Raw genomic sequence first — 27,422 nt, 5'->3', positions numbered from 1 at the left:
TTTTAGTTAATCTCATGTTCACTTACACAGATTTTATGGTGAAACATAACTGATGTGTACTTTCTTTTAGAATTTTACTTGTACAATACCCATGTTTGTAAGTTTTTCTTATTTTGCCCACACATGACTGTGCTTTTGCCTTGGACGTAGTAATTCACTTTTGAAACAGACATTCAGAAGTGCAAGTGTCAACAAATTTGAATGAAGTGCATATAAACAATTGGAGACAAAACAAGCTACTGCACTTATGCCTGTTCTTTTTTTTTTTTTGTTCCTCAGGGTCTACAAACAAGCCATGGTTTCGCCAAAGTGCTCATCGTGTGGCTGCAGTTTCAAAGCTGTCGATAAAATGGACAAGGGCATTCAAGCTCAACTTGAAAGGAACCGAGATCACACCTACTATACAGATTCAAAGGTTCATGTATCGCATCATTTCTATCTGCAACACAGTGCCAGCTTGACTGAATTCACTGTTTGTTCAAATTTCGCATCACATTCCCGCCGGTTTTTCTTATTGGTTTGCCGAAACATGTGTTTGATGAGCTGGGAAGAGCCTTCAGCCTGATTGTGAAGTCCCCATTTCGCTATCGTATTTGAAGGTCAGTTGCTGTTAACCTTGACGCAACTGAGTGTGAGACTTCACTTTTTGACTTAAACATTCTATTTTGTATCTAGAAATTTTTGTTATCTCTACAGGGCACAAAATTTTCTTCATGGTGTCAGAAAATTTGCTTGCGAGTACCTCGTTTTCTGGCTGCCCAAAGACGTGATTCAGCACGCTCTTTGTGAAAGCTGTAGTGATTTTTCGTCAACTACTTGCCTAATCGATTTCTTTGATGTATTCATTGAAGCACAGTAGCCTGCTTCACAGAAGCAGGACATCCCACAATACAGCTAAATTTTCCCACGTAATTGCGCTGAATGGCTCCATCATATTTACATCAAAAGCATATGATGGTGAGCAAGCGATCGTTTTGTCACACCAGACAGTGATTAATGTTAGTGGCAGGGGACAAAATTCTTGCTGACTGTAGATTTACTATCATTGACCTCCTTTGCACTCAGAGTGAAGTTGTCATTGCCTACTTTTCTGAAAAGGTGGCCTCAAATGAATGGTGAGGATTTAGTGGCATTGAGACAATTAGGTATGCTGAGAGTCTATGTGTAGCGCTTCATAACGGTGTCGCAAAATGGGTGCCTTCATTGCATTCCAATTCCATTCCGGGGAACAGGGATTTGCCGCCATTTCATTTCTTTTGATTTCTCGAAAGGAAAAAAGTTGGCCCATTTCTACTCCAGGAATTGTGGGACAATTCGATTCTGTACCTTCTATTCCTCATGTAGGAAATCTATCTTGATAGTTTTATTGAATTAAGAATGAACGACACCGTAAATATAGTGTCATGAGATGCAATAAGAACTGCAAAAATACATAAAACACGTCACAAAGGTCGAGGGTCAGTACCTTAGTGGCATATCTCGTGCAGTAAAAACACCCCACTAATTCCCATAGGAGCAGTTCTCCCGAAACATATAGTATTTTATGGTAAGCATGTTTGAATGAATGGTGATATTTTGATTGTTTAAGCTTAAATTTGTTAATGCTAAACTGATGACGTAGCACATTTTCATCTTGACAAAATTAGTGTTCAAGAATACTAAGCAGTTTTGCCCTATGTCTCGAGTAGTCATGAATATGAAAAAAACTAAAATTTGGTTAATGAGGAACAAAACGCTCTTAATCTGCTGGTATTAGATGGAACAGTGCACCATCACTCGGGCACCTTGTGCCTTTGTATTCAATATGGAACACAGGGCCGCACTGTTCGTCAGCACTCATGCTTGTCAACAGCGCCTCGCTAGCATGGATGGGGTGAGGAAAACTTCGTGTTCACCTGTGCGCAGGTATGTAATGTCTATCTTGTCGCAAAGGTTATTTACGTGTGTCAGGCACTAAACTGCTCGTGAGATAACGATCAGGCTATGCATAGAGTATTCACCCCTTTCATGTGGAGTAACAATGAGAATCACCGTGCAAGGATAATTTGTTTCTCCTTTCAGTATCTATTGGGATACTGTATTTGTTTGTGTGCCAACTTATGCTGTGGTTTCTCTTTTAAATTGGCAAATTTTTTTTTGACTTGGCTTTTTTAATTTGGGGACTGTAGCTGAGGTGCCGCCAAGGGCGAAAAAATCACATAAGGCACAAAGTGGAGGGGGGGGGGGGGGCATGCTGCCGTCGTATTTGTGCTCACCTGGGGTTACCCAAAAAACAGAGAGAAACTTCAGAGGAGCACAGTCAATATAAGGACAAACTTAAAAGGCACGTTGCTTTTAAATGTATTGTGCTGGTACGTAATCAGCCAAACCATTTTCAAACTGCTGCTTTGTTGTTAAATTTGAGGCTCTTATTTACTAATGTTTGAAGTTTGTAAAATAGCACATAGACGAAAACGTGTTCTATTTTCGGCAAAAGACATGATTTTATTCCCATTCTAATCCAGGCAAGAGGAGCCTAATTCTATTCCCATTTTATTCTTCCAAGCATTGTTTCCGTTCTATTCCCATTCCATTCCGGGGTCACAAAAATGTGTAGTGATTCTGGAATCACTCCAATAGACTTCTTTCAAGCTCACTAGTACCGTCAACGAGCACGCAAGCGCTTATGGGTAAAGTTTGTACGCCGCAGCAGCCGCCGCAATGAGCGCACGGGCCTCATGTTTCGACCATTTACACCGTGCCAGCGCTTCTCAGATCAGGTGAACTCGCCAAGGTGAGATGCATTACTGCGTGATTCACTCACTAACTTCACTGTTTAGGTGCGATGGCCTGTCTGCAATTTTACCTTGTCCCCATTTTCAGCCAGCTGAGCGACTAAGAAGCATTAGTTATTATCTTTTAGGGTCAGCCCGCCTTTTGCATAAGCAAAAAAAAAAAAAAAAACAGTACAACTTGGTTGTCTAAAAGCTCCAAGCACTGTCCATAAATTCACGGATGCATTAAGAATCACTGTCCTTTTACGAGTAAATTATACGGTTCTGGCATATTCAAAGAGTGCCTTAAAAATTAACACAATTTTGTAAAACAAAGTACCTTGACTGAACCACTGTGAGCCGCTCGCAGCATGTGCATCTATCAACTTGGCTTGACGCTGTAACTGCAGGTTGGATTAAACAGTGATGGAAGTGTTGCTCCGATTGCTCCAAACTGCTCTGAAAGAGAAATGCTGCTCCATGCTGTTCTAAAGTGCAATATTTGCTAGTAACTGCTCCAAACCTGCTCCGAAATAGTGTTGGCAAACTAAAGAGAATGAAGTTGAATCATGGGAACCATCCCGTGAGCTTAAGCGAAACCAAAAGCAAGCTGTATGCTGTCATCCTAGTATGCTACTCAGTGGCGTAAATACAGAAAAATCGCGAGGTTGACACATATCAGGCCATGCTGACCAATTCGTATTCTTAGTATTGGTTTTGTATTTTTATTTATATAGGAATTTAATCATGCTTTCAAATAGAATTTTAAAAAAGCTAGCGTCGGGTCCGAGCTCGACCAATTGCATTGTTCTATTCAGTCTCTTTTTATTCACCTTTTTACGATTTGCATAGTTCACACAGCTCAGGGGCATTTAATACAGCTATGCAGTAACAGATAAAAAGCCTTTTGAAAAGTTGATTGCGCTATACTTAACTAGCTATTAACTTAATCATGTCACGTACTAAAGCTAAATCTGAAGGGGGACACTTGCAGGGGCTGTCTTCCCCAGCTTGGTCACAAGAAAAGTCCGGACTCCTTTGACCCCCCTCCCCATGATTTATGCCAGTGATGCTACTATACGGTTGTATACTAGCTGCATACTAGCATACGGCATGTGTAGTAATAAATATGAATATTTATTAGATGTTTAAGTGATGTTTCAGATTTCAGGAGTCGTTGAGAACACGCATCTGCTCCAAATACAGCAATAGCACAACCAAATACACCAATAGAACGTTAACAAGGTGTAGTGTTCTTTATGATGTGTCTCCGAGACTTCTCGCGTGGTTTGGTTAGGGTCACTGTGCAAGATTACCAGGCCTTTAAAGATGAAATTGCATTTGTATGACTCAAAATACGAGATGCGATGAGATGGGGCGTCATTGAATGAATTTTCATGCTCTCTGAGGCACGTGTTGATACATCAACCAGTCTGACCAATGTATGTGAACGCAAGAGGAATTCTGTTAGCAACTCTTGCACAACAATCCAGTGAACAATTGGCATGCCTCTCATAGTACTTTTCTCTGCCCACTGCAGACCTATCCGACCCTTCGCGCTCTAGGAAGAAATGTTACTAAGCTCAGTCACGGTGCGGACAACACAACTCTGACCTCGTTTCACTTCCTAATTTCCTTGCAGACTGTGCAGAACCTATGCATGGAATAACTGCAATATTTTTAATTTCTTCGGTGGTGAAGGTCGTTCGATTAATCTTTGTGCGTATGAGCTGTTTACGAACCGACGTACATTCGAACTCTTTTATAAAAGATACTGATAAGAGAGACAAAGGGGTATAAGAGGCACCAGTGTGCCTACAGTAAAATACGGGTTGATAATAAAATGCATACGAGGTGCCCTGCTTATAAGAGACATGTCATACAGAAGACAAGAATTGCGGCCCGGAGCATGCCTCTTATATAGTGGTTCGACTGTCATACGACATAGACAGGACACCGCGCCTTGTTGCAGCTGGAAACTTTTGCTCAAGTATGGTGCCCAAGTTCTTTTTTTTTTCTTTGCCGAGCATAAGCTCATTATTATTCCTCATTTATATGGGTATAGCGCATCACGACAAGGACACAAAAAGAGAGACACACACATACAGCACTAACTTGCAACATATGTTTTATTTGCAATCACACATACTATTTATACAATAACAGTAGACCGATAAAACGTGGAAAATATCATGTTAAAATACAGCACAGCTCATGCACGTGTCATCACCAATTGTGACAAATTGCACTCGCCAACGACAAAGTGAAGAATCTAGATACTTCTTTTCTTTAGCTGACAAAGCTATGGAAGCCACACTCACACATTTTTCTTTCAATTTGTCAATTTCATAGGCTTCAACGATTTCACGCGGCCCTATCAAACCATGATGGTATTAAAAGCCATAGCACTTTATGAGCAGTTCATCATTGAATAACGACGAATTCAGTGTTTTGGCTCACATTCCTCACGATAGCATGTTTTGACCACATGTATCAATACACAACAACTCGCATGCCACTCATCTTCTACGTTTCATGTACACCCCGTCCACTAACTGCATTATTCATTTCACATTTCATTTGTAGATATATACGCAGGTGCATTCGGACTCTAACAAGCGGCGGCATGTTGTTTTTGTTTTGTGCTCACATGGCGCCAACGAGCAGCAGGCAGAGCAATAGCTGGTTTTCTCGGCGTACCAACTTTTTTCATAGTGCTCTGCACAACCGCAGAGCGTTGTGAGATTGCTTGAAAAGTGTCTATTCCGGAGTAGGAAGTCCGCAACACTACTTCATTAGACAAATAATTAATGGTATCTAAATGACAAACATGCCAAAGAAAGTAAAGGGGAATTCTTATGAGGTAATTGTAACGTAAATGTGAAAAAAAAGGAAAAGTGGATGAGAAGGTAACTTGCCGTGGGCTGAGACCAAACCTGTGACTTTCGAATAATGCGTACGATGCTCTACCAACTGAGCTACCACGGCGGCTATCCTCCCATGCACTTTATTGGGTATATATGTGAAAAAAAATATGAGGGAGCGTCAGTAAGCGCCACCAGTAGCCATGACGGCAAGTGTGGAACATTCTTTATCAGCCTGTTTGGTTTTGCCTAAGCACATGGTGTTACGTAGCACGTGTTATAACCAGCATCGCCGCTATAACCACATATAACGTTGGCCAACTACACAAGGTAAACCCTCGCTACCAGGAAAAATTGGAAGTAAACGAGAGATAGATGACACGACAGATAGAAAATTGGCAGATCCCACGTACAGTGGGAATCGATGATATGCGAAGCACGAATGAGAAATATTGATATTTCACCTTAAAATCAGCACAACGTTACGAGGTGGAGGTAAATGATGCCGTACATGACCTTTGTGTCATGATTATCATGTTTGGATGCGTCGTTTACCCTCGTCATCTATTCATGTCATGTGATACCAAATTTAGTATATGTGCAGCTAGTGAAACGACCACGAGCACCTTATGAGCATTGTATGTTGTCATGTTCTTACACGACACACGTGTCAGGATTACCATGTTTGCACCAGTCATATATTTCGTCATCCATTGACGTCTTGTAACACCAAATTTGGTATATGTGGAGCTGGCAAAGTGGCCGTGCGTGCATCATGAAGGGCCCAATATACTCCAATTTAGTGTTCACGGGCGCGCACTCTGGGCGAAACGTGAGCTCTCTATAGTCTGACGACAGGCGCCACCAGCATCCGTCAGCGCATCCCACGGCAACCGGAGTGAAATGTGACATGCTGCATTTCGGCATTTCGCGCTGAAACACGCATGCGTCAAAGCAACACAGCACAGGGTGCTGCTGCCAGTATAAGGCAGGACCGGCGCCTCGCGTGGCAATGCCGGCGTGACTCGACAACATGAACGCCGGCGAGCATGTGCACTGCGTCACATCGAAATGTATTGGCGCCTTGATTGTGGCATGTAGTCATGTTCTCACATGACACGCATCTCTTGGTTATCATGTTTGCACCAGTCACACACCTTCGTCATCTATTCACTTACTGTAATACCAAATTTGGTATATGTGATGCTAGCATAACGGCTGCAAGCGCATCATGAGCGTGGCATGTAGTCATGTTGTTACAAGACACGCATGTCATGATTTTCATGTTAGGTTCTGTTGCTTGTGTTTGCCATACAGTCATGCCATACCATACCAGTTTTGCAACATGCCATGTGAACGAAACTACCGCAAGAGCTGCAGGACCATGAAATGTATATCATGACATTTATGCCGTACATATCATGATTTTTGTGTTATGACTAGTCAAATATGTTCTTCATACAGTCATGTTATGCCATACCAAGTTTTGTATCGATACCATTATTGAAACGGCCAGGAGAGCTAAAAGTCGTAGGTGGCTATAGATAGATAGATAGATACATAGACAGACAGACAGACAGACACGCTCAAAGTCGCTGAAGTTCGCTAAGAAATGCTTCGCATTTAAAAGTGAGCGATAAAGACGAAGATGAAAGGAGAGAGAGATAAGAAAAGGCGACTGTCGATTTCTTGTGGGTGGGTCAGCCCAGCCGTCTACGTGAAGTCGAGGCCAAAGGGGTGTGTCGCCTCTGCCAGAGGGCCTTAAGGGTCCGATCACCTGGTGTCGGCTCAGTGCCCAGTATCCCCTTTTCCCTGGACACGGCAAAGCCATGCACAACTAAGCGTGGGAGGGGGTCTGAACCCCCCTCCCCCCTGTTACAGAGGGTTGCTTGTTGATTGATATGTGGGGTTTAACGTCCCAAAACCACCATATGATTATGACAGATGCCGTAGTGGAGGGCTCCGGAAATTTAGACCACCTGGGAGGGTTGCTTGTTGGGTACATACTTAACTTTAGGGCTAGTAGTGCGACTTTCAAGAAACAAATAAAGAACTTATTCATAACCACCGGTCTACACTATCGAAACTACGTAATGGAGTCTCATGCCTCTGCAAATGCTTAAGTTGTTCATAAACTTCTATGTCAATTATACGAGTGTATACAGCAGAATTCATTGTATCCGCATGCATTCTGTGTCTGTTTTTGAGTTGTTTCATTGATATTGTTTAGTTGTGAATTATAACGAGAGTGACCTCTAATTCTTAAAATGTGTTATGTAAACTTGTTATGCCATTTATGTTTGAATTTTGTGTTTACAATTTCAGGTTGCTTGAAACCAATGTATTGAATATATATATTGTTTAAGCTTTGCACTGTCACGGACTGCGGAGGGACAAGGGCCTTTGTCAGGCTGTTCGCCTTTAGCCCTTTGCCCCTGCAGTGAGCTCTGTATCCGGCTTACTGTAAATAAAAATACTACTGATACTACTACTACTACCACAAAAGAAGCCAAAAAACATCGAAATCAGAAAAATCAGAGCGGCAGAGACAGAGAAAAGAGACGTGGCACTAATAACTGATGTTATTTCAGAAATAAAACATTCCTCCCAGGTCTATACAATGCATGTGCAGATAACGAACCAAAAAACCAAGCAAGCTAATCTAAGCAAATCACCTCTGTTCTAAAAACAAACATTCTTTCCTGGTGAGATGAACTGAAGCTGCACTAACCCATCTGTCTGCACCAAGTTTCCAGATATGGAATGCCTCAATAATCTCCTGTTCACGCTGCATCTTAGCCTTACCTAAAATTGTCACCTTATCAAACAGGGGCATACAACCACACAACTTGCAATGCAAGAGCAAGTTACCACCAGTGCCTGAGGGTAGAAGACTTTCATGCTCCCTCAATTGAACGTTGACTCATCGACCAGATTGTCCAATGCAAAGCTCGTCACAATTTAAAGGGATGCCATACACCACCTATGTGTTACATGCTCAGTATTTCTTCACATGTTTTATGTCACACATTCTGCTTATCGTGCTGAGCTGCACAACCCTCTTGCAAAGACCTGTGAGTTTGCTGGGTGCAGAACAGACTAGTTTGACATCGATCCTGGCCGCAGCCTTTTTCATTCTTGGTGAAATGTCATGTACGTACTGCATAACTACAATATTCTTCTGTTCTCGAACACCTCTATCATTTCAGTGTTCTCCAATACCACTGTCACTTCTGTGTTTTACATTGAGGCACTTAAACCCATATTTAGCAACAGAGGTTTTTAACAACTTTAGGTAGCCTGCCAAGAAAAGTCTGTTTCGCTGCTAAACCATGCTATCTTGAATTTTATGAATTCAGCTCTTAGTAACAGCATTTGTCAGACAAAGATTGGCGACACTTCTTTTTACCAGCTTGGAATGGGAGGAATTGTAAGGCAAAAGATTCTTTCTAGTCCGACTATACTTCCAGCAAACATGAACATGAAGATGAAACATGAGTGTGAGGTCTAGAAAAAATTATAAACATATCTAAAAATGCAGGGTGGACACTCTACCAAATCCTCTAAAAAGCACAAAAACTTGGAAAAAGGCGGATTGCCTTGACGGTCGTATAAGGACCCGTGGTGCCCCTCTGAGGTGTGTTAGAGGTGTGTTATATATACGAAGTCTGTTATAAAAGTGTTCGACCTCTTTTCTTTTTTCTTTTGCGAGCACCTGATGGATTTGAAACAAGCGCGCCTGCAACAGCCGACCTTGAACCTTCGTGCACATGCGTGAAGGTTTTCCCACCTGCCGATAGCGTCAGTCACAGGGACGCAGCATTTGAGGGAGGTATTGCACCGTGCTCACGTCGTCTTTTTTTTTTTTTTTTTTCGCACGAAAAATGGCGGAGCGACTGGAGTGGCACTACTGCATTAAATTTTGCCAAAAACTGAGCAACAGGCAAGCGGAAATCATTCGGAATATAAAGACGGCTTTGGTTGACGACGCTATGAGCCGCACATAGATTCAGGAGTGGTACAACTGGTTTAAAGAAGGCCACACATCGGTAGAGAGCAAGCCACACTCCGGTCAACCATCAACTTGTCCAAATGACCAGGCCATTGCCAAAGTGAACTCTGTGGTGATGCGGGATCGTCGTGTGACTATCTGGGAATTTGGGGGAGAGGTGGGCACCGGCACCTACTCTGCACAATCCGTTATGATCGAACTTTGGGCATGAAGAGAGTTGCGGTGAAATTCGTGCCGAAACTGCTCCCGATGGGGCAAACGCAACTTCGTGTTGAAGTCGCACAGGATATGCTGGATTTCACGAGCAGTGACCCTAACTTCATGAGCACCGTTATCACCGGTGACGAGTCTCGGGTGTACGGGTACGACCAGGAAACCAAATCCCAATCGGCGACGCAAATTGTGAGCAAAAATTTATCTTGTGCATGACCGAGAAATTATCACCTTGTGTGTGACCGAACAATCGAAAATGATGTAAATAAAATAAATAATAAAAAAAATTCTTGGTCTGAGTTAAGATTAAATCAAGGTCGGTCGCGTGGCAAGCGGGTGTTTCACCGCAGAGCCACACGTCTGCTGGTGAATATAGTGAAAATAACTTACTCTGCATGGAAATGCAGTGAAAGCAACTTTCATGCTTTACGAAAACATACATTATTCGCAATATAAGATGAAATATTGCAGTAATAACACGGGGTACAAGCGTACAGTGCCATTGGGTGTAAGAACATGTGATCATCACAATGAGTTCATTGTTTAAAGCCAGGGACCCGCTACGAAATGCACACGTGTTACTGCACTTATTTCCTCAAGGCCACGTAGTGAGTGCATAGCAAGTTTGAAATGATCATCACTAAATGTTTGAAGTACGCATTACAGACAGGATACCGTTATTGCGCTGAACTCTTAAAGACGAAACTTAAGAATGCCCTAATTTTTTTTGTGTGTAAATTATTGTTGCATTTTTTTAATTAATAGTGTGCTTCTCGTGTCATATGCGCATGCGTCCTGAAGCACAATCTGCAAAGAGAGGTCGCTGCTGTGGTGTCTACATCTCTGCCGTGGTTCTATTATCAGGACCTTCCACCATACATTCTCGCTACACACATTTCACGTCACTGTCATGATTTCTATATTTTTACCCACGTTTGCATGAGGAATATTAAGGCCTTTATACAGCAACCTACTATAATCATTGCTCACATCTCTTGTATATAACCTAGCAGTCTTTGGCCATCAAATGGCCCTTGCACCATAAAAAAGCACACATTTTTAAAAAGTTGATTATCTTTTTAATTGCTGTTGAAAATAATGTCTTCAATCATCTTGAGATGCCTGCCGCTACACAAAAAGCATGTGCTAAGAGAACAAGCAAATACTGCATTTTCCTGATTTTTTAAGAATGCTGGACACATTTCTTGAAAAGCCGTGCATAATTTAATTGCCATAACTTGCCTTTTCATACTCTATTTCAGAAGCTTAGACAGTTGCTCTCTGGAGACGTAATCATCGGGTGCACCTCAAGAAAAAGTCATTGCAGGCGGGCTGATAATGTAAGAGGGCTTTCGCTTTTTTTTTTTGTCTCAGTGGTAACCTTTGAAATTTTTACTCACTACAACTCAATGCAATTTATTTCAGAATGGCATCGTAGCAGAGCAAGTACGTGAGGCGGCACCTCGTTTGGTTTGTGATTTTGGACAAGGTGTAGAAATCTCACCCGAGCCAGTGTGTAAACAAAACCATGTGAAGGATATATCGGTTCAAGTGGGACTACTAACTCGTCATGAAGAATCACAGGCAAACGAAAGGAAGATTCTGTCAACAATTGCTACGCAAACAGAGCCTCAAGCTGTTTGTTCAGGTATGTCTCCACATTTTCCATAACAAAGAAATGTCTGAGTTTTGTCACTAGGTCAGCGAAATTGATGCTATATCAACAAATGGAAATGTTAGCTGCAGTGAGGCTAGCATCGCACTCTGGTATAATGCGATTTAGGATTTAGCATCACTCCATAGCATGCTGAAGTAAGGCATATGGTAGCAAGCAAAGCTACTTTCGTGCTGTTTGTCGCTTCAGTGCAATGTAATCAGTGAGAACGCAGCAAGTACTACAGTTAGTACGAAGGTGTAAGTAGCGTACTAACATATCTCTTTTAAGATAGCCTGCATCTGTGGCTGTTTGATCAAAGGCAGTTCCTGCCCAAGCAGCTCGTTCCCCAGTCCTGCCCTCCTTCAAGTGCTTTTGTGGGACATAGATGGTCGATGCGATTGATCTCTTCTTGAGTTGGAACATTACACAGCCCCCGCACGCTTTCACTTGGATGTAGAAGGTATGATGCGTGGTACAATATTATTAAATCAGACTTTATACCGTACCTGATGATGGCAGAGAAAATGCACCTTGAGTTTTTGTATGGTTGTTGTGCAATAATGTCAGGGGAAGTGAGCGCGCATTCATTTTGGTTGTAGCATAACGTGACTTAGAGCCTAAAATCTAACCTGAAGTAAATTGTATGGAAAAAGAAATCATTTCCACATGAGACGTGCTTTCAGGGCACTTTGTTAGTTGCATTTAATTTTAAACCAGCAAGGATGGACGATATTGTGTGTGCCTGTATTCAATGCTATAATGATGTACAGTACCGTATTTTCGCGCGTATAACCCGCCCCTGCACATAATCCGCACCCCCACTTTCAGCTCACTGAGAAAGAAAAAAAAAATCCTCGTGTATTGCCCGCACATTTGATATACAGGAAAGGTTGTACAAAAGCTACTGCTCAAGCAACATAACACATATGTAGACAGAAAAAGCTTTATTTAGCAAGCAGAATACGCTGTCTGCAAGGCCATTCACAATTCACTCACTGTCGCTGCTCTCGCTAGAGCTATCGCTTGAGCCGCAGTCCTCACTGTTATGCACAAGGTCATCTTCGGTTCCATCCATGTTGTTTGTGATGCAGCATTTCTTGAAACTTTTTCGCACCATCTCACCTGGAATGGCCTTCCATGCCTCGGCAATCCACTTGCAGAATAGGGCAATATCAGGCCTTCGGACTCGTCCTGTCGGCGTCAAGTCATAGCAGCCTTTGGCCATTCACTCGGCGTAATAGCGCTTGACATGCGCTTTGAAGGGCTTGTTAATCGACACATCTAGAGCAGCCTTTGGCCATTCACTCGGCGTAATAGCGCTTGACATGCGCTTTGAAGGGCTTGTTAATCGACACATCTAGAGGCTGCAACATTGACATCATTCCACCGGGTATAACAACTAAGTCGGTTCCGTTGCGTGAAAGGCGGTCCTTCACTTCCTCAGTTGTGTGGCCGCGGAACGAGTCAAGAATGAGCATGGACCTCTTTGCGAGCATCGCACCGGGCCTCTTTTCCCATACCGTCTTGATCCAGTCTACGAACAAGTCACTGTTCATTCACGCATTCTCCTGTGCGCGCACCACCACACCTGCAGGCAAATGAATCTTTGGTAGAGTTTTTCTTTTCAAGATGACGTACCGTCGCAGTTGCGTGCCGTCGGCGAGGGCACAAAGCAAGACTGTGATGCGCAGTTTAGTGTTCCCACCGGTCAGCACGCTCACCGAACTGCTGCCCGTCCTCTCATTCATTGTGTCAAACGGCATTTCAAAATAAACAGGAGTTTCATCCACATTGCCGATTTGCGAGAAAATGTAGTGTGACAGTTAGATTTTACACTGAACAATGAAATTGTCTCTCCCCAAATGTTTTTCTAAATGCTTCAACGATGCAAGCAAACGAAACCAAAATCGGCCGTAAGCTGCCGGGCTACTTGCGGAGCGACACGAATTTGCGGAAACTGCCTCCGTAGCCTTCACTACACTGTAAAGGGACTTCACAGCACAACACGCATTGCTGTGAAGCAGCACTATAGAAAAAAAACCCCCCGTATTATCTCCATCTCCACTTTGCCACTGAAATTTTTGGGTTTCTGGTGCGGGTTATACACGCGAAAATACGGTATGCTATAGCACGACATATCATCATAAAACCTGAGAATTTGTACCAGGCGACATTTCCAATGCAGCAATCAGATCCTCAACACTGGTGGGCTCCATTCCAGCTACTGCTCTATAGTCAGATACAACTTCGGAAGCCAGGAGAGGCCCTGCCCAAACAACCGAAGCGTGGAAGCCAACCACCACAGTGACTAAATAATAGTTGCACTCTTACCCTCGGCAGCCTTCTCTGCAGACAGGGTCAATGGCCGTCCGGATTATGATTTCAGTCTTGAGTACACGTCCATTGGTGCATCCATTTTCGAGGATGAAATGCCACTGACCTCGAAAGTTGTAACCTTCTATAGTTGCCACAGTTGGCGTAGGTAGTTGTTGGCCTGCTGGTTGAAATGTGTATGGTGTCACGCCAGTTATTTTAAAGTGATGATTTATAATAGCAACTGAACTCTACTTAATCGTCTGGGCAAATTGTCACCGTATCTGATTAGGAGTTGCCTTTTTGCACTTGGTTCGTATAGACCCCTGCATTATTATTGTGGTCTGCCCTATCATATATAAGGGCCCACAGGATTCGCTGCACGGTGCCCAGCTGGTAATGGCGGAGTTGTTTAAAGGCCAACTCTGGTGATCTTTCGAGGTCAGTGGATCTAAAAAAAAAAAAAAAACTCCCAGGGTTCACTTACACGTTTCTGTCACTTATGCCAAATCAAGGCAGGACATGTGTGTAAAATTGTTTACAAATTAATATCAATGGTTGACTCAAATTGCTGTCCTCATTGTAACTTATTGTGTGCAATGTAATTTAGCATGATGTAATGATACTGACAGAGGCGAGGTGCTGCTGCAGTGGCTGCTGTTCACAAGGTAACAATAGTGTGTCTTTGGTCAGCTCTTTGTTGGTATACGTGTCAATTTCAGTTCCTAGTACATAGATGTGTGATGGGTGGCAAGTGGTGTTGCATTGTATGCTACAGATGGTTCCCTATGTAAATACTTTAACAGTCACTGAATAGTCTCAGTTGGCAATTACCCTTTGTCTTGATGTTAAAATGCTTTAGGTAACGATGTGTGTTTACCACAGAGAAATCCCATACCAGTTGAAGAGTGCTCATGCATGAACCTTACCATAATGAAACACTTTCTGTTAAGTGACCGAGTCTACTTGCATTTGGCAAGCTTTGTGTTATGAAAAATGCGGCTCGTACTTGCATTATACTAAATTTCATGGATCCTGTCAACTGGATGTCAAATGCCGCTTTTTACATACTTATGCATTTATGACAATAACTAAACCTTTAGGTTGTCTGAAAACTTCTTAACATGAGGATTTAACCCAATTGCAGCAGTCACATTCTTGAGTATTTTCGACAAGTGGTGCCATCATGGTGGCATATTGTACAAATAGGCAAGCACATGAATGAAAAAGTATGTTCTACTTCATTGAAGAGGAATGGCTATTCTAGTTGGCTTCCAAATCTGTCCGAAACAGAGCCATCATTGTTGGACAGCTCCAAGAAGCTTGTGCTTGTGACACAGGGAGCCGTGAGCATTGTACGACTTCTGCCGTGTGGTCATCATGCTGCTGAATGCCACCTCTTTGCAATTTTCGCAGCTTTCATATTCCGTGCAGGGGTGACTAGCATGCTTAGCATGATTTCCTGTCTTTACTGTCTAGTACCTCTCGCAAAGATAGTTCTGCTAAATAGACATTATGCAAAATTAGCAGCGCCATCTAGTAGGTGCTGTGGCCATCACCGGCACCATTTTGATTATGTCAGGTGGAGCAGACGACACCGTGCATGGACACACTAAGCACATGCTTGTGTGTCTCCATCATGCACGCAGAAGCGGAACACGTGTCATTATTGCATTCATGGTGACCAAGATGTCGCAACAATACTGTGTTCCCTTTTGCAATCAAGGCTGAGCGATCGATAGTCAAGGAAAGAAGGTCAAACCCTTCGTTCACATTCGGATCGAATTCGAGAAGCATTTGGCTTTTCTAGACCATGTGTAGCCAGATTGACCACCTCGTGCTTATCAATGCATAGGCGAAATTCTTTTTCTATTTAATAAATGTGGGCAGTAGCATGTTCAGCTTACACCAAAATCATGTTTGTGCTCACCTTTGTTTAATGTGCTCTTTTTTACCCAAGAAGAATGCAATTGGCACAACAGCGTTTCGTTTTGTTTTTTGACATTTCGATTTCGCGTGATACAATTACGAGAACTCAACTTCAAGTGACCCTTATTTAGTTGCCCCTTAGAGTGAAACGCATGGTGCTTCTTCACGATTGAAGCTGTGTCATGAATATTTCGATTATTTTTTATGCTTTCATTGAGGAAAAAAAAAAAACTACAGGCAAAATACTAAAGTGATAGTGATTGCACTCCTGCGCAGATGAAGTGGGCAAAGTTATTGGCTTCGTCTGGGAAATTCTTGTCCGCCGTTGTCAACTTAGCCGCGCTGCTTATGCCATTTATGATGTTGCTTTGCCCCTTTTGCATTATGTTAACATTAACACGTAACACATCATCAAAGTTATGTTCTCATTTGTCCGCTGAAAGTATTGTGCGTTACTGCCACAGAGCTAAGCACCAAACATGACGAGTGCCACCGAGCGCTACACGCTTGTTCGTCAGTACACTTCTTTGTAATAAGGAAGTGTATATATGAAAAGATCACAGAGTTCAATATCTATACGATGTTTTGCACAATTCCTTCATGTTTATGTTTGCTTTATTTATCGTGTTCTGAAGAACGTGTTCAAATGGAACTGCGATTTGGCATCTCACTTGACAGACACCACAGCTTGAGGCTTCCAATGTGTTCATGTTACACAGAGTCGAAGGATTAGAATGCTTACGTATTGTCAGTGTCAAATGAAAGGTAAACAGCAGGAAGCATTAGCAACGGTTCGGGGCACGGCATTCAGCCATCACTATCAAAAGGCACGTGTATGCGCAGTGTTGTTAAACTGGACGCACATGTGTTTTAGTGGTGATGACTAGAGTGGGCACACTACACCGCTCATAGGCTTAGCGCCGTTCACGTTTCATTTTATGCCAATAGTATCTCATATCCCCGGTGTTCGTAGCTACCAACAACGGTGAGGGTATGACTTCGTCAACTTGCAAGATGACACCGATATGCAGAGGCTGGCTGAAGTATCTTCACAGGCGTGCAGCAGAACTTTCGAATCACAAGGTTCTATATTAAAGATCTGAAACACGAACTTCAACATGAAGGCACAACAACAACACATGTAATTTCATGAGAACGCAACTATTTCTTGACTGAACCAAGATGGCGGCTCAAAGCACCTGGCTCACCATTGCCAGATGTCTGATCAATTTCGCATAAGGTCTATTGTGTGTCATTTTCCGGTGCTTTTTTTTTTCATATTTCAGATTATTTTCTAATTTTCTTAGCTTTGCTACTACCAGGCCTATTAGAAGAGCCCCTCAGGAATGTAGAAGCGCCATTGCTTCAACATGATGAAAAAATAATTTTATTTGGCTCTTGATACCTGGCATCGATTTTGAAGCACAATCCTAAATTTCTGTGCCTTCCCTCACAGTGTGAACTCATTATTTGGCTTCTTGCGTACCAGTTTCTGCTGTTTCTTTCTCAAGCCTGGGCAAATTCAAAACTTTGTAATCATATGGTCACAGCACCATGTCTTCCCAAGCACTTCCACACTTGGCACGTTGCTAGGGTGTGCTTCATTCTTAGCTTTGCCATCGGGGCTATTCAATGTCCAATTCAGTCTCCCATTTGCAGTAAAAAGTATTCAGCATCCTTAAAGTGTAGTGTTCCATGGTACGAATCACCTGATTCCATGAAGAAGTGATGCCATTCTACTTTCTGAGCTCTAACCAAAGAATCCGACCTTAATGTTGGCATGATGAACAATGATTTGACATGTATCAGCAAGGAGTGTGCATTAAACGTTGTTAGAGGAGGAGGCATGGCCATAAGGCAGGACACTGGCAGCCCCTTCCAGGAGACAAAAGCATTAAGAAACTTTATAGCAGGAAAGTCGCCTCACCCAACAAAGGAAACAGCTAGCACATCTCTCGAAGTTAGTGAATAGTAGGGGTGATGTCGGTTCATAAGATGGCATATTATTGTGAGAATTGTACATGTTCCTAAGAATAAACGGAGCCGAAAATCAGTGAAAACTAAAGTGGGCATAAGCACAAATCGGATATGTGCACCTAGAGACGAGAATATCAATGTCATTACTGACATAGATAAGATGGTTGAAGTAGCTGAACAATTCTACATAGTAAAAAAGAAAAAAGCCTTTGGCACATTGGCAAAGCTCCTGGTGAAAATCAGCATAAACGTACATCAGGTTTTGAAAGACGGTAGACTTATTTTGCTGGAAAAAATGTGACCACCCTGTAAATGAAGTGTCTATTCGTGGTGAGGCTATCAGAATCTCAAGAAGAATCCTAACATCTTAATACATAGCAACAGAGACATCAATCACTTGAAAAGTTATAGGCTGGTCAGCTTACTGTCTATTCACTACGAGCTATTTACAGAAGTATTTGCTAATATAGAATCAGCAGCTCTTCAAAATTTTAACAGCCAGAAGATGTCCAACAGTCTCATATGCGAATTGCATTATGTGATGAGTAGTGAGGCACTGGAATGGTAAAATAATATGTCTAATTAGGAGAGCCAGTGAACAGGAACCGTACCCAGAGACTGAAATAACGAGAACATTAAGAAAGAAAGCGTAAAGCTGAAGGCTCGTTTTCTTTGTTAGGCAAAATATTAATGGGAGCTAACAGACAATAATGCCAGGGAAAGTATAGGGTGTGTAATTAGAAGTATTTGTAATATAAATCTGAAGAAAGGAAAGGAGTCAAGAATATAACTTGCCATAGGCAGGGACGGAACCTGCAACCTTCGAATAATGCGTCCGATGCTCTATCAACTGAGCTACCATGGCAGCCATTCCCCCGTCCTCTTTGTGGGGTACATACGTGCGTTAAACATGGGAGTGTCAATCAGCGCCACCTGTTGCCCTAGTGGCAAGTGTGGAACACTTTTTTTGCCTTATTGGCATCACGTACGTGATGCTATTAGTTATTTTATTTTTATTTATTTATTTATTTACATAATACTGTAGACCTTAATTGGGTCCATGCAGGAGGGCAGCACATAAATACATACATTCACAGAAACCACGACAAAATAGGACAAATTTAAAAGACCAAAATAAAAAGAATAACAATAGCATTAGAACAAAACAAAACTAATAATAGAGAACATAATGCGCACGCATAAACATTAGATAATACTCATACTGGATCGAAGACAGCAGTAACACTTTTTAAATAAAGAACAGTAACAGTGAAACTAAGGAACGAAGGGTTAATCAATGTGACATTGTTGATAACTATAAATAGATATACGTTCAATAGAATCTGCATTTATTATTTGCGATACCTCCAGGTTATTCCAATCGTTTACAGTTCGTGGGAAGAAGGAAAACTTAAATAGGTTAGTTCTGGTGCTGTATGGCGTTAGAGAAAGATCATGACGATGTCTTGTTCTACGTGCTGTAAGTGGGGACACAAGCCTGTGGGCTAAGAGAGAAGCAATTGTTTTTAAGTTGGAAAAGAAATTTTAACCGGTGTATTTTTTTTCGAAGTTGTAGAGTCTGAATATTATAATGTATCATTAGGGCTGTGGGAGAGTCATGTATTCTATATTTAGAGAAAATAAACCTAACTGCTCGGCGTTGTATCATCTCTAATGCATTAATATTAGTTTTTGTGTAGAGGTCCCATACAATGCAAGCATATTCGAGTTTTGGTCAGATCAGTGATGTGTAAGCCGAAATTCTAGTGTCACAAGGAGCATGTTTTAGTTTGTGCTTGAGGATACCAAGTTTCTTGAAAGAAGAATGACAGATGTTGGAAATATGGGTATTCCAGCTGCGGGCAGTAATGTTTAGAACACGAAGTTTTTTAGAATCAGGGGAAGCCTGAACAAAGGAAAGTCAAGAATTTCTAGACTTGTTTTGACAACCGCGCATTTTGATCCTTGTGTTCTTACTCTCATCCCATATGAACAGTTCGCTGTTGATACGCAGTTTATCATTAAGTAGGCTAACTTTCTTGCCTTGCTCTCTATCAGTTTTAGCGCTATCCAACAAAAGTTTGTTTCCTTAGGGTGTTTCAAGAGTAATCGTTTTGGACTGATATGCAAGTACCTTTTAGTTTATGAACATTTTTTAGGATTAGCTGCTTTTCGGGAACATCCTGAATATAAATTATGACTGGTCTCATACTACCCGCCTTAGCGAGGCGATGAATTTTGCCGACAGACCTGCAATCAACAGCAAGCTTCCTGAAAAAAACTTCTTCAAGAACCTTACCTTTAAGAATACTTTCAGTTTCGCCGCCATTCTCTGGTATACCAGAGAATAACGGCGAAACGTGAATACCAAAGACGACTAAATTGGATCATCTGCTCTTATTCTCCAGGTCAGTCAACTTCGCTTCGAAAGATTTTACAGTACGTTCAAGGTCATCGACACGCGAGACTCTTCTTTCTAGTTCCATTAGTTGGTCTCCCCAACTATGGATAACTTTTTCCATGTTACTCTGCTGTTGTCCTTTTTTTGGCCAGACAGCAGCTCCTTTAACATGGACTCGATAAAAACGCCACCATTGTTAGTGGGACCGGGATTTAACTCGACATCGCCGCCCAATAACAATAAACACGCGCAATAAATATCATAAGCAATAGAAGCACAACGTTTGGGGCACGGCAAGACCAAAAAACCGCGGCAATCATTCCTAGTCGTGCTAGAACAGTTACTAACCTGCACGAGGTAGCAGAACGGTTTAAGCCACATGTTTGCTGATGATCTGCCGTGCCCACAAAAGGCGTTGGTCTGCTGGTGGTGTCTTTTTAACCGATGCATCAACGTCACGTGAACCACAGGTGGCGCCAGTCGTGGCGCGTCCCAAAATGGCGAAGATGAGACTTTGAACCAGCAATGACGCGGCATCGGTGACGTAGTTGGGGCCCATGTACACGTGTTGAAGTCCAGCAGATATGGCTGGTCGATTGCTTTAGGCTTCAGTTGTTGCGATATCGTTGATCCGGAGAGACCATGAACAAGCACCTGCATGAGGTAGCACAACGGTTTAAGCCACATGTTTTCTGATGGTCCACCGTGCCCACAAGATGGCAGCTCACCGATGATTCCTCGCACACCACCTCAAGGCACCAAGTATGCCAAAATGAGACCCTTGCTATGAAATAATTAAAGTGTAAGGCTCGTTTTCTTTTCTCGGCACAATATTAATGGGAACTAACAGGCAATGCCAGGGAAAGTATAGGGCATGTTATGAGAAGTAATTGTAATGTAAATTTGAAGAAAGACAAAGGGTCAAAAAGATAACATGCCGTGGGAAGGGACCGAAACTACGTAATGTTTTATGTATTAACCCACTCCCCTCTTTGATGCCTCTTAGGCCCTGAGGGTACTATATATAAATAAATAAGTAAATATAAATATAAATAAATAAACACATAATAAATGAACCTTTAACTGTGCTCTGATTTTTTGGAAGAAAAAGTGTGTTCATCACGCGTGCATATGTGGTAGCCAGCTTGCACATCATTTTCCTTACTTTCAACCAGTCAAAGTGAACATCACTGGAAAAGCGCTACCTAACTTCCTGCAGCAGACACTGTTGACATGCGGCGCTACAGTCGGAGTGGAGACCCCCTGTGGAAACAAATCGAAATATGAAATGCTTTGCTCTCACTGATTTCATTGGTGCCATAGCCCATTCAGATCCATAAAAATCAAGGGTGATCAAGACCTATAGAAAGCAATTGGCCTATAAAAGTGACTTGCATGATTCGGGGATCAGGGTCCCTTTTAAGGTGAAGAAGAGAGCAGAGGAGGTCAGAGAACAAGCTGCTTTGAAATGCATCTCAGTAGAAATCAAGACGAAGTGGCCATGGGCAGGGCATTTAGCAGAGAGCAAGCTTGATGATAAGGAGAGCGTGGGTGAAGCTAAGTGGGTAAGAAGGAAGCCTAGTGTAGCGAGCAGGGTCAGATAAAGAAAGATAATAGGGATGTGGAGAATAAGAAGTAGCACTGAGAGGAGGAAATCCAAGGCAAAGCTATGGCAGAATTGAAGCAAGTAGACTACAGAGTAGGAGAGAGCAGGAGCACATTTGATTGTGTTCAAGAAGGGAGTCAAACACGCAAGCACTGGGGCTGGAAAATCAAGGTATCCTACTTTGTGTCTTGCTTCCCTGAAACCAGCACCCATACTCTGCGAAAATCGCAACTAGGCCCCACCAACGAACAGCTCGTCAAATTACGACAGCACCTAGCATCCACTGTATAAATTAATAGTACAAACAAATTTATAACATCGTCACACTCTTCAGTTTCTAGCCTTGAAAAACAATGCTTCCCAATATTGATGCTGAGCTCTAATAATTCTGTATTTCTTGATGCATTGGAAATATTTCTGCATTCTCTCAGCTCGCCTATTGGCTGCTTGCTTGCTCATACTCCCGTGACCTTTCATTCCTTGAGCACCACCATTGTATGGTAGAACGCTTACGAAATAGCCCCCCTGGCTCCCAAAGGTTGTCATGGTGTCCTAAAGTAGTGCAGCTCTACACACTTGTACTACAGGCGTAGCCTTCAAGGAAGTGAACCAACAGCCAATATTGAGAGATCTTTCTTCATGGCCAGGATATTTTCTGTTTTACAGTATCTTGCATTATGTTTGGAGAATCTGGCAGCAGCCCGTGCCATAGTTACTGATATGCATTGGCTAGACAGAACTTTTGTGATTTTTATCATGGAGCATCCGCATGACTTCGTGGAGTTCACGGTGGTGCTGCAAAAAAGCTTGTTGAGCGTCAAAACACTAGTCAGCTGTTTCAGTACAAAGATTTCAACGTAAGTAGGCACTACACTCACTAAAACCACTTTTATTTGTGGTGAAAACGTCATATTGGTTCCTTTCCATGCAAGTAAGAGTTACCACACTGTTTATGATTGCTGACCGTCTGAAAGCTTCTGGCAATCCTGTACAGAATGGTCTGTAATGTTGCTGCAGCTCTGATAAACAAAGAATAAAAGCTTTTTCCAGTTTCACTTATTTTTTATATTCTACCTTATTAGGCATATCAGCAGCACACTGGTTTGTCCTTCTAGTTCTGCGTTTTTTTGGTGATACAAATTTAGACATGATGTGACGGATTTCGCACGTTTTCTTTTCCTTGCTGGAGAATCATCAACATAAAGGCGAATGTATAATGGCCCGTTTTTAAAACCTTTTCTCGCACGACAGAATGTTCTACAAATCCGCATTTTTATTACAAACAGCTATATTCAGGTTAAAAGCTGTCACATTGTTGCCCCATCGTGTGGGGCAACTTTGTGACAACGTTGTTTTTGGCTGAACATTATTGAGGAAAAAAGACTGGCACAATATTACCCCATCAAAAGTTTGAGTCACCTACAATTGGTTTCTTCTTTTGAGTATGAAATTGGGTCTTCGCAGACCGGCCATCTCAAATTCTTTTGGGCCGTCTCCATAGAGCTGACCATGTGCCCGTCAGGTTTGACTACGGTCACTCTTCCCCGGTAAAGTTGTAGTTCAAAGTTTACTACGACAAAGCCATCCTTTTTGAAGGTTCTTTCTCCGAAACCCGCACCATGGACCCTCGAGACGTTGCTAGTATTTAGTATCATGGAAGTGGTACGAGTGTCCATTTCTGATAGGTTGTCAAGACTTCCGGAGAGTACCTCGGAATCACTTGTATCGCCTTCTGACCACCTTTTGTTGTCGCCGTGCTGACCATCTAAAGACAATTCACTGTCACTACTTTCTTCTGTGCTGTTATCGTCGAGAGCAGACCTCTTCCGGGGTTGTCTAGCTCTGATACCGGAGGAAGAACTGCTCTTCTTGGGGTAACTTCGCGAAAGTTAGCGTGACACAAAGTTACCCCGTGAAGTATCAATATTTCAGTTTCCTGTCTATAACCTTAAACAAACATGACTTGATTAAATTTATTATACAGTTTATTTTAGCCCACATAATAAGAAGCACAAGTAGATACCACTTATCGCGGTTCTTCTCATGGGAACGGGTTGAGCGCAGAAAGTTTATGGTGCTTCAAGAGTACGCGTGTCAAAACACCATTCAACATGTCCGCGTCTAGAGTGGCTACACAGCATGGGAACCTCGGCCGGCTGCTGCTAGGTCACTTGGCATGTCAAGTGAGCTTTTTCAGCGGCCTATTGCTTTTTGGTGGCACCTAGTCATGGCACGAGATTTAAAATACAGAAGCCCGAGTGGGTGTCACAAAGTAACACCATTTTATAGTATATGAATGTTTTTCCTGGCCCTTCAACTTTCGCATTGAGATCGTGCTGTAGTTTACCCTTACATGGTGTGCTAAAATAAAGAAACGAATTCTGTGAGCATTGCTTTCATTCTCTGTGTATTGCATCCCATATGCTGCTGCATCACACTGGCACAGCTGTTCCAATCTATGAAATTCCTGGCAAGTGAGAGTATTCATGTTTGTATTGTCCTTCGTATACATAGAGCTTGTCTTTTTAGAATGAGTAACTAGTGTCAAATTAAGTAATAAGAGCATAGTCACTCAATTATAATATGAAAAAAAAAATGTAATTAAGGAATTTGAAGCATTCAAGCTTGATTGGTACCAGGGGTAAAAAAACTATGGTTCGGTGTACTGTGTAGTTTGTGCCAGCCTCACCTGTGCCTTGTGTTGTTGATGTGTCCATACATAATTATCAACCAAAAATATCATGCTTTGAGTATTGCTTGAAGAGCACGGCAACTGCCTTTTCATGAAAATCATTTGCCATTTTACACCTGTATTGTAGCCTAATGCATTGTCAACTTAGGATGGCAATGATAATCTGGTAATGTCTAAATGATTACATTGGATTGGCTGTATTGCACTATATAAAATCGACTAGTCTTTTTTCACACTTTCAGTTGACTGAAATTGAGAAAATTAGAGATTTCATTGCAACGTTAAAATTTCACTCAAGAAAAAGAACTTATGCTTTTGTTACAAATCACTGGTTTAGACTTAGGTACTCAATAATGTGTACTTTTATATTTCCCTATTTGTCTATGCTGAGGGAAACAGTTTTTCAGATAAGTGGCTGCAATGCTCGGTAGAACATTGATTTGACACTGCAAGATATAAATAATGATCTCTAAACTACTCTGCTACATGATGCCACAAAGGCAGGTAAAGAGTGTTCTACACTCGCCGTTATGGCTACTGGTGGCGCTATCTCTCCCACATTTAATGCACATATATACCCTATATAGTGAATGGGTGGGTAGTCACCGTGGCAGCTCAGTTGGTAGAGCATCGGATGCGTTATTCGAAGGTTGCAGGTTCGGTTCTTGCCCACAGAGAGTCAATTTTCGTCCACTTTTCTTTCTTTACATTTACATTACAATTACATCATATAATATCGCGCCTATACTTTCCTTGGCATGTTTGTCTATTGGATCTCATTAACATTGTGTCTAGCAAAGAAAGCGAGCCCTTAGATGTACACATCTTTCCTTTTGTGACTAAGATAATCAGTTGAATGTGTGACATTAATATGCTTTCATTGTGCAAGATATTGACAATTATGTGAGAATGCTTGCTATGTAAGAATGTACCACTATGTAATGCATTTATCACATTGTTTTCCCCATCATCGTTATGCTTTCATTGACGCAGTATAGAAACACAGCGGCTACTGTATAAACTGTGGCAGTAGTATAACGAAACAGTTCCTTTTGCACTGAACATCACTTTCCTTGTAGTTCAGAGAACCAATACCGTGAGGCCGTTTGTAACTCTCATAATCTTTTTCCTTTCATTATATGTTTCACTTTGATTCATTTAAACTTCTTTCACTTATATTTTATTTTGTATGCTTAAGGTGTTGGAATGTAAAGTGACCCGTCTGCTGTGCAGTGTTCCATGTATAAAAAAGCGCAATAAACTGTTTAATGGGTTAGAATTTGTTTGAGCACATTCAGAGCCATTTGAGTGTTTAGGCACGGCCACAGGATGAAAGAGCGCACGAGTACGGTCCGCCGCGTGCTCCAAAACCGGCGTGACAGGTCTAGTTCCCAAACCACCGCTGCGGCGCGCTTGGGGTAGTTACGATTGAGCGCGTGTATCTTTGCATGACCCGCGAAATATTCTTTTAATATCCATCTGGCGTGTGCGCACCAGGTACTTACCGGCCTTGCTTTTAGATACCTGCAGCCCTTGAAAATTTTTGGTACGGTCTTACTCGAGATGAAATGTACCTTGCACACTGATCAGTTTTCGCGAAAGAAAGAATTGTGAGCACATTTTACTCGGATCCTACAAGATCACAACTAATAGATCTGGAAGAGCTACACTTTTCTAATGCATCTAAATTAATTATATTAACTGTGCGTATGTCTCTTCAGAAAATGTTGCTTCAAATTTGATAACTTCACTTAGAATATTTAACCTCAGCAACTGCAGTTGTCACTATTCTTTTAACACTAACTAAGGAAGACTTTTCACTTCTTCCAAACACATCTTAGTATTCATACAATGCAGTATCAGATACAACAGCCACAAAATATGCTTTGCATGGATGCGATCTCATAACATTGAACTCGAGCATTTTTGAAATTTCAGTGACTGTAATTCAAATGCTGGCAATCGAGCGAGCAGTTATGAAGTGAATAATATGAAAACTGTGAGGCGAAAAAAAAAGAGCGATGAAATGCTGCAAAATGGGAACACAACTGCTTGCGTTCCTGCGCTTTTGAGTGTTTTCGTCTCTTTCCGTCCCGACGCTCTTACGATAATGCAATTAATTAAACAGTGAACACATAATAAGGTATGTGAAAATATTTTCTTTATTCTCAATTTAGGGTTGATCCTGGCATTTTTATTTTTTTACTTCTTTACAATTTTGCATAGTCAAACGACTTGACAATTGCTCCATATTGCGTGCCCAACTGTTAGCTTCTGTGTCTATTGACAATAAAACCAGCCATTCAGTCTTTTCATGTTAGCCTCTCAACGGGCACTGGAGACCCCGATAGCACTCCAATGCGCTTGTCTTCTGGCAGTCTCCGTTTATTTTTTTTACTTGTTTACAATTTTGCATAGTCAAACGACTTGACAATTGCTCCATATTGTGTGCACAACTGTTAGCTTCTGTGTCTATTGACAATAAAACCAGCCGTTCGGCTTTTCATGTTAGCCTCTCCACGGGCACTGGAGACCCCGATAGCACTCCAATGCGCTTGTCTTCTGGCAGTCTCCGTCATGTGGTTCTGTCAACCATTACTGTTTATTTGTTCTACTATGTATCGTCAGCAAATTGGCACCTGTGCTCGCTCAAACGAGGGCACGTCACGTGCACTCGACTGCCCTACAGCAGCAGGGGCAGGGGTTGCGCGATGTGTAAACATTATAAAAGCATGGTTGTCACTTGACCCGGCCGTGTGTGTGTGTGTGTATATATATGTGTGTGTATATATATATATATATATATATATATATATATATATACACACACACACACACACATATTACTGTGGACCAGATAACATGAAAAATATTGAAATTATGTTTCTTTGATACGCTTTCAGAATATAAAAACTGTGAATGTCTATTGTAAAGTGTCCAAAAATAATTGTCAAGCATTCCGGCTGAGCAAACGCGAAAGTGCTGAATAAACGTCACAAAATTAA

The 27,422-nt window shown here is 41.9% G+C and overlaps 1 protein-coding gene across 9 annotated transcripts in view; it reads left to right on the top strand.

The window, feature by feature from the left end:
- LOC119167538 (uncharacterized) overlaps positions 1–27,422 on the top strand; it is a 99,590-nt gene that overhangs the window by 25,176 nt on the left and 46,992 nt on the right. For 5 of the 9 annotated variants that reach the window (XM_075890517.1, XM_075890515.1, XM_075890518.1 and 2 more), the window contains one exon: positions 280–415. In XM_075890517.1, coding sequence (XP_075746632.1) covers positions 280–415 — 136 coding nt within the window. Of the gene's footprint in view, positions 1–279; positions 416–9,465; positions 10,032–11,104; positions 11,183–11,267; positions 11,491–27,422 lie in introns of those variants that run through there. The other 4 variants (XM_075890525.1, XM_037419035.2, XM_075890523.1 and 1 more) reach the window with 3 other exon arrangements.

The sequence above is a fragment of the Rhipicephalus microplus genome, chromosome 3, assembly GCF_043290135.1.
Source record: "Rhipicephalus microplus isolate Deutch F79 chromosome 3, USDA_Rmic, whole genome shotgun sequence".
NCBI classification, from domain to species: Eukaryota; Metazoa; Arthropoda; class Arachnida; order Ixodida; family Ixodidae; genus Rhipicephalus; species Rhipicephalus microplus.
The sequence above is the reverse complement of the archived record's forward strand: the minus strand, read 5'-3'. Positions and strand labels throughout refer to the sequence as shown.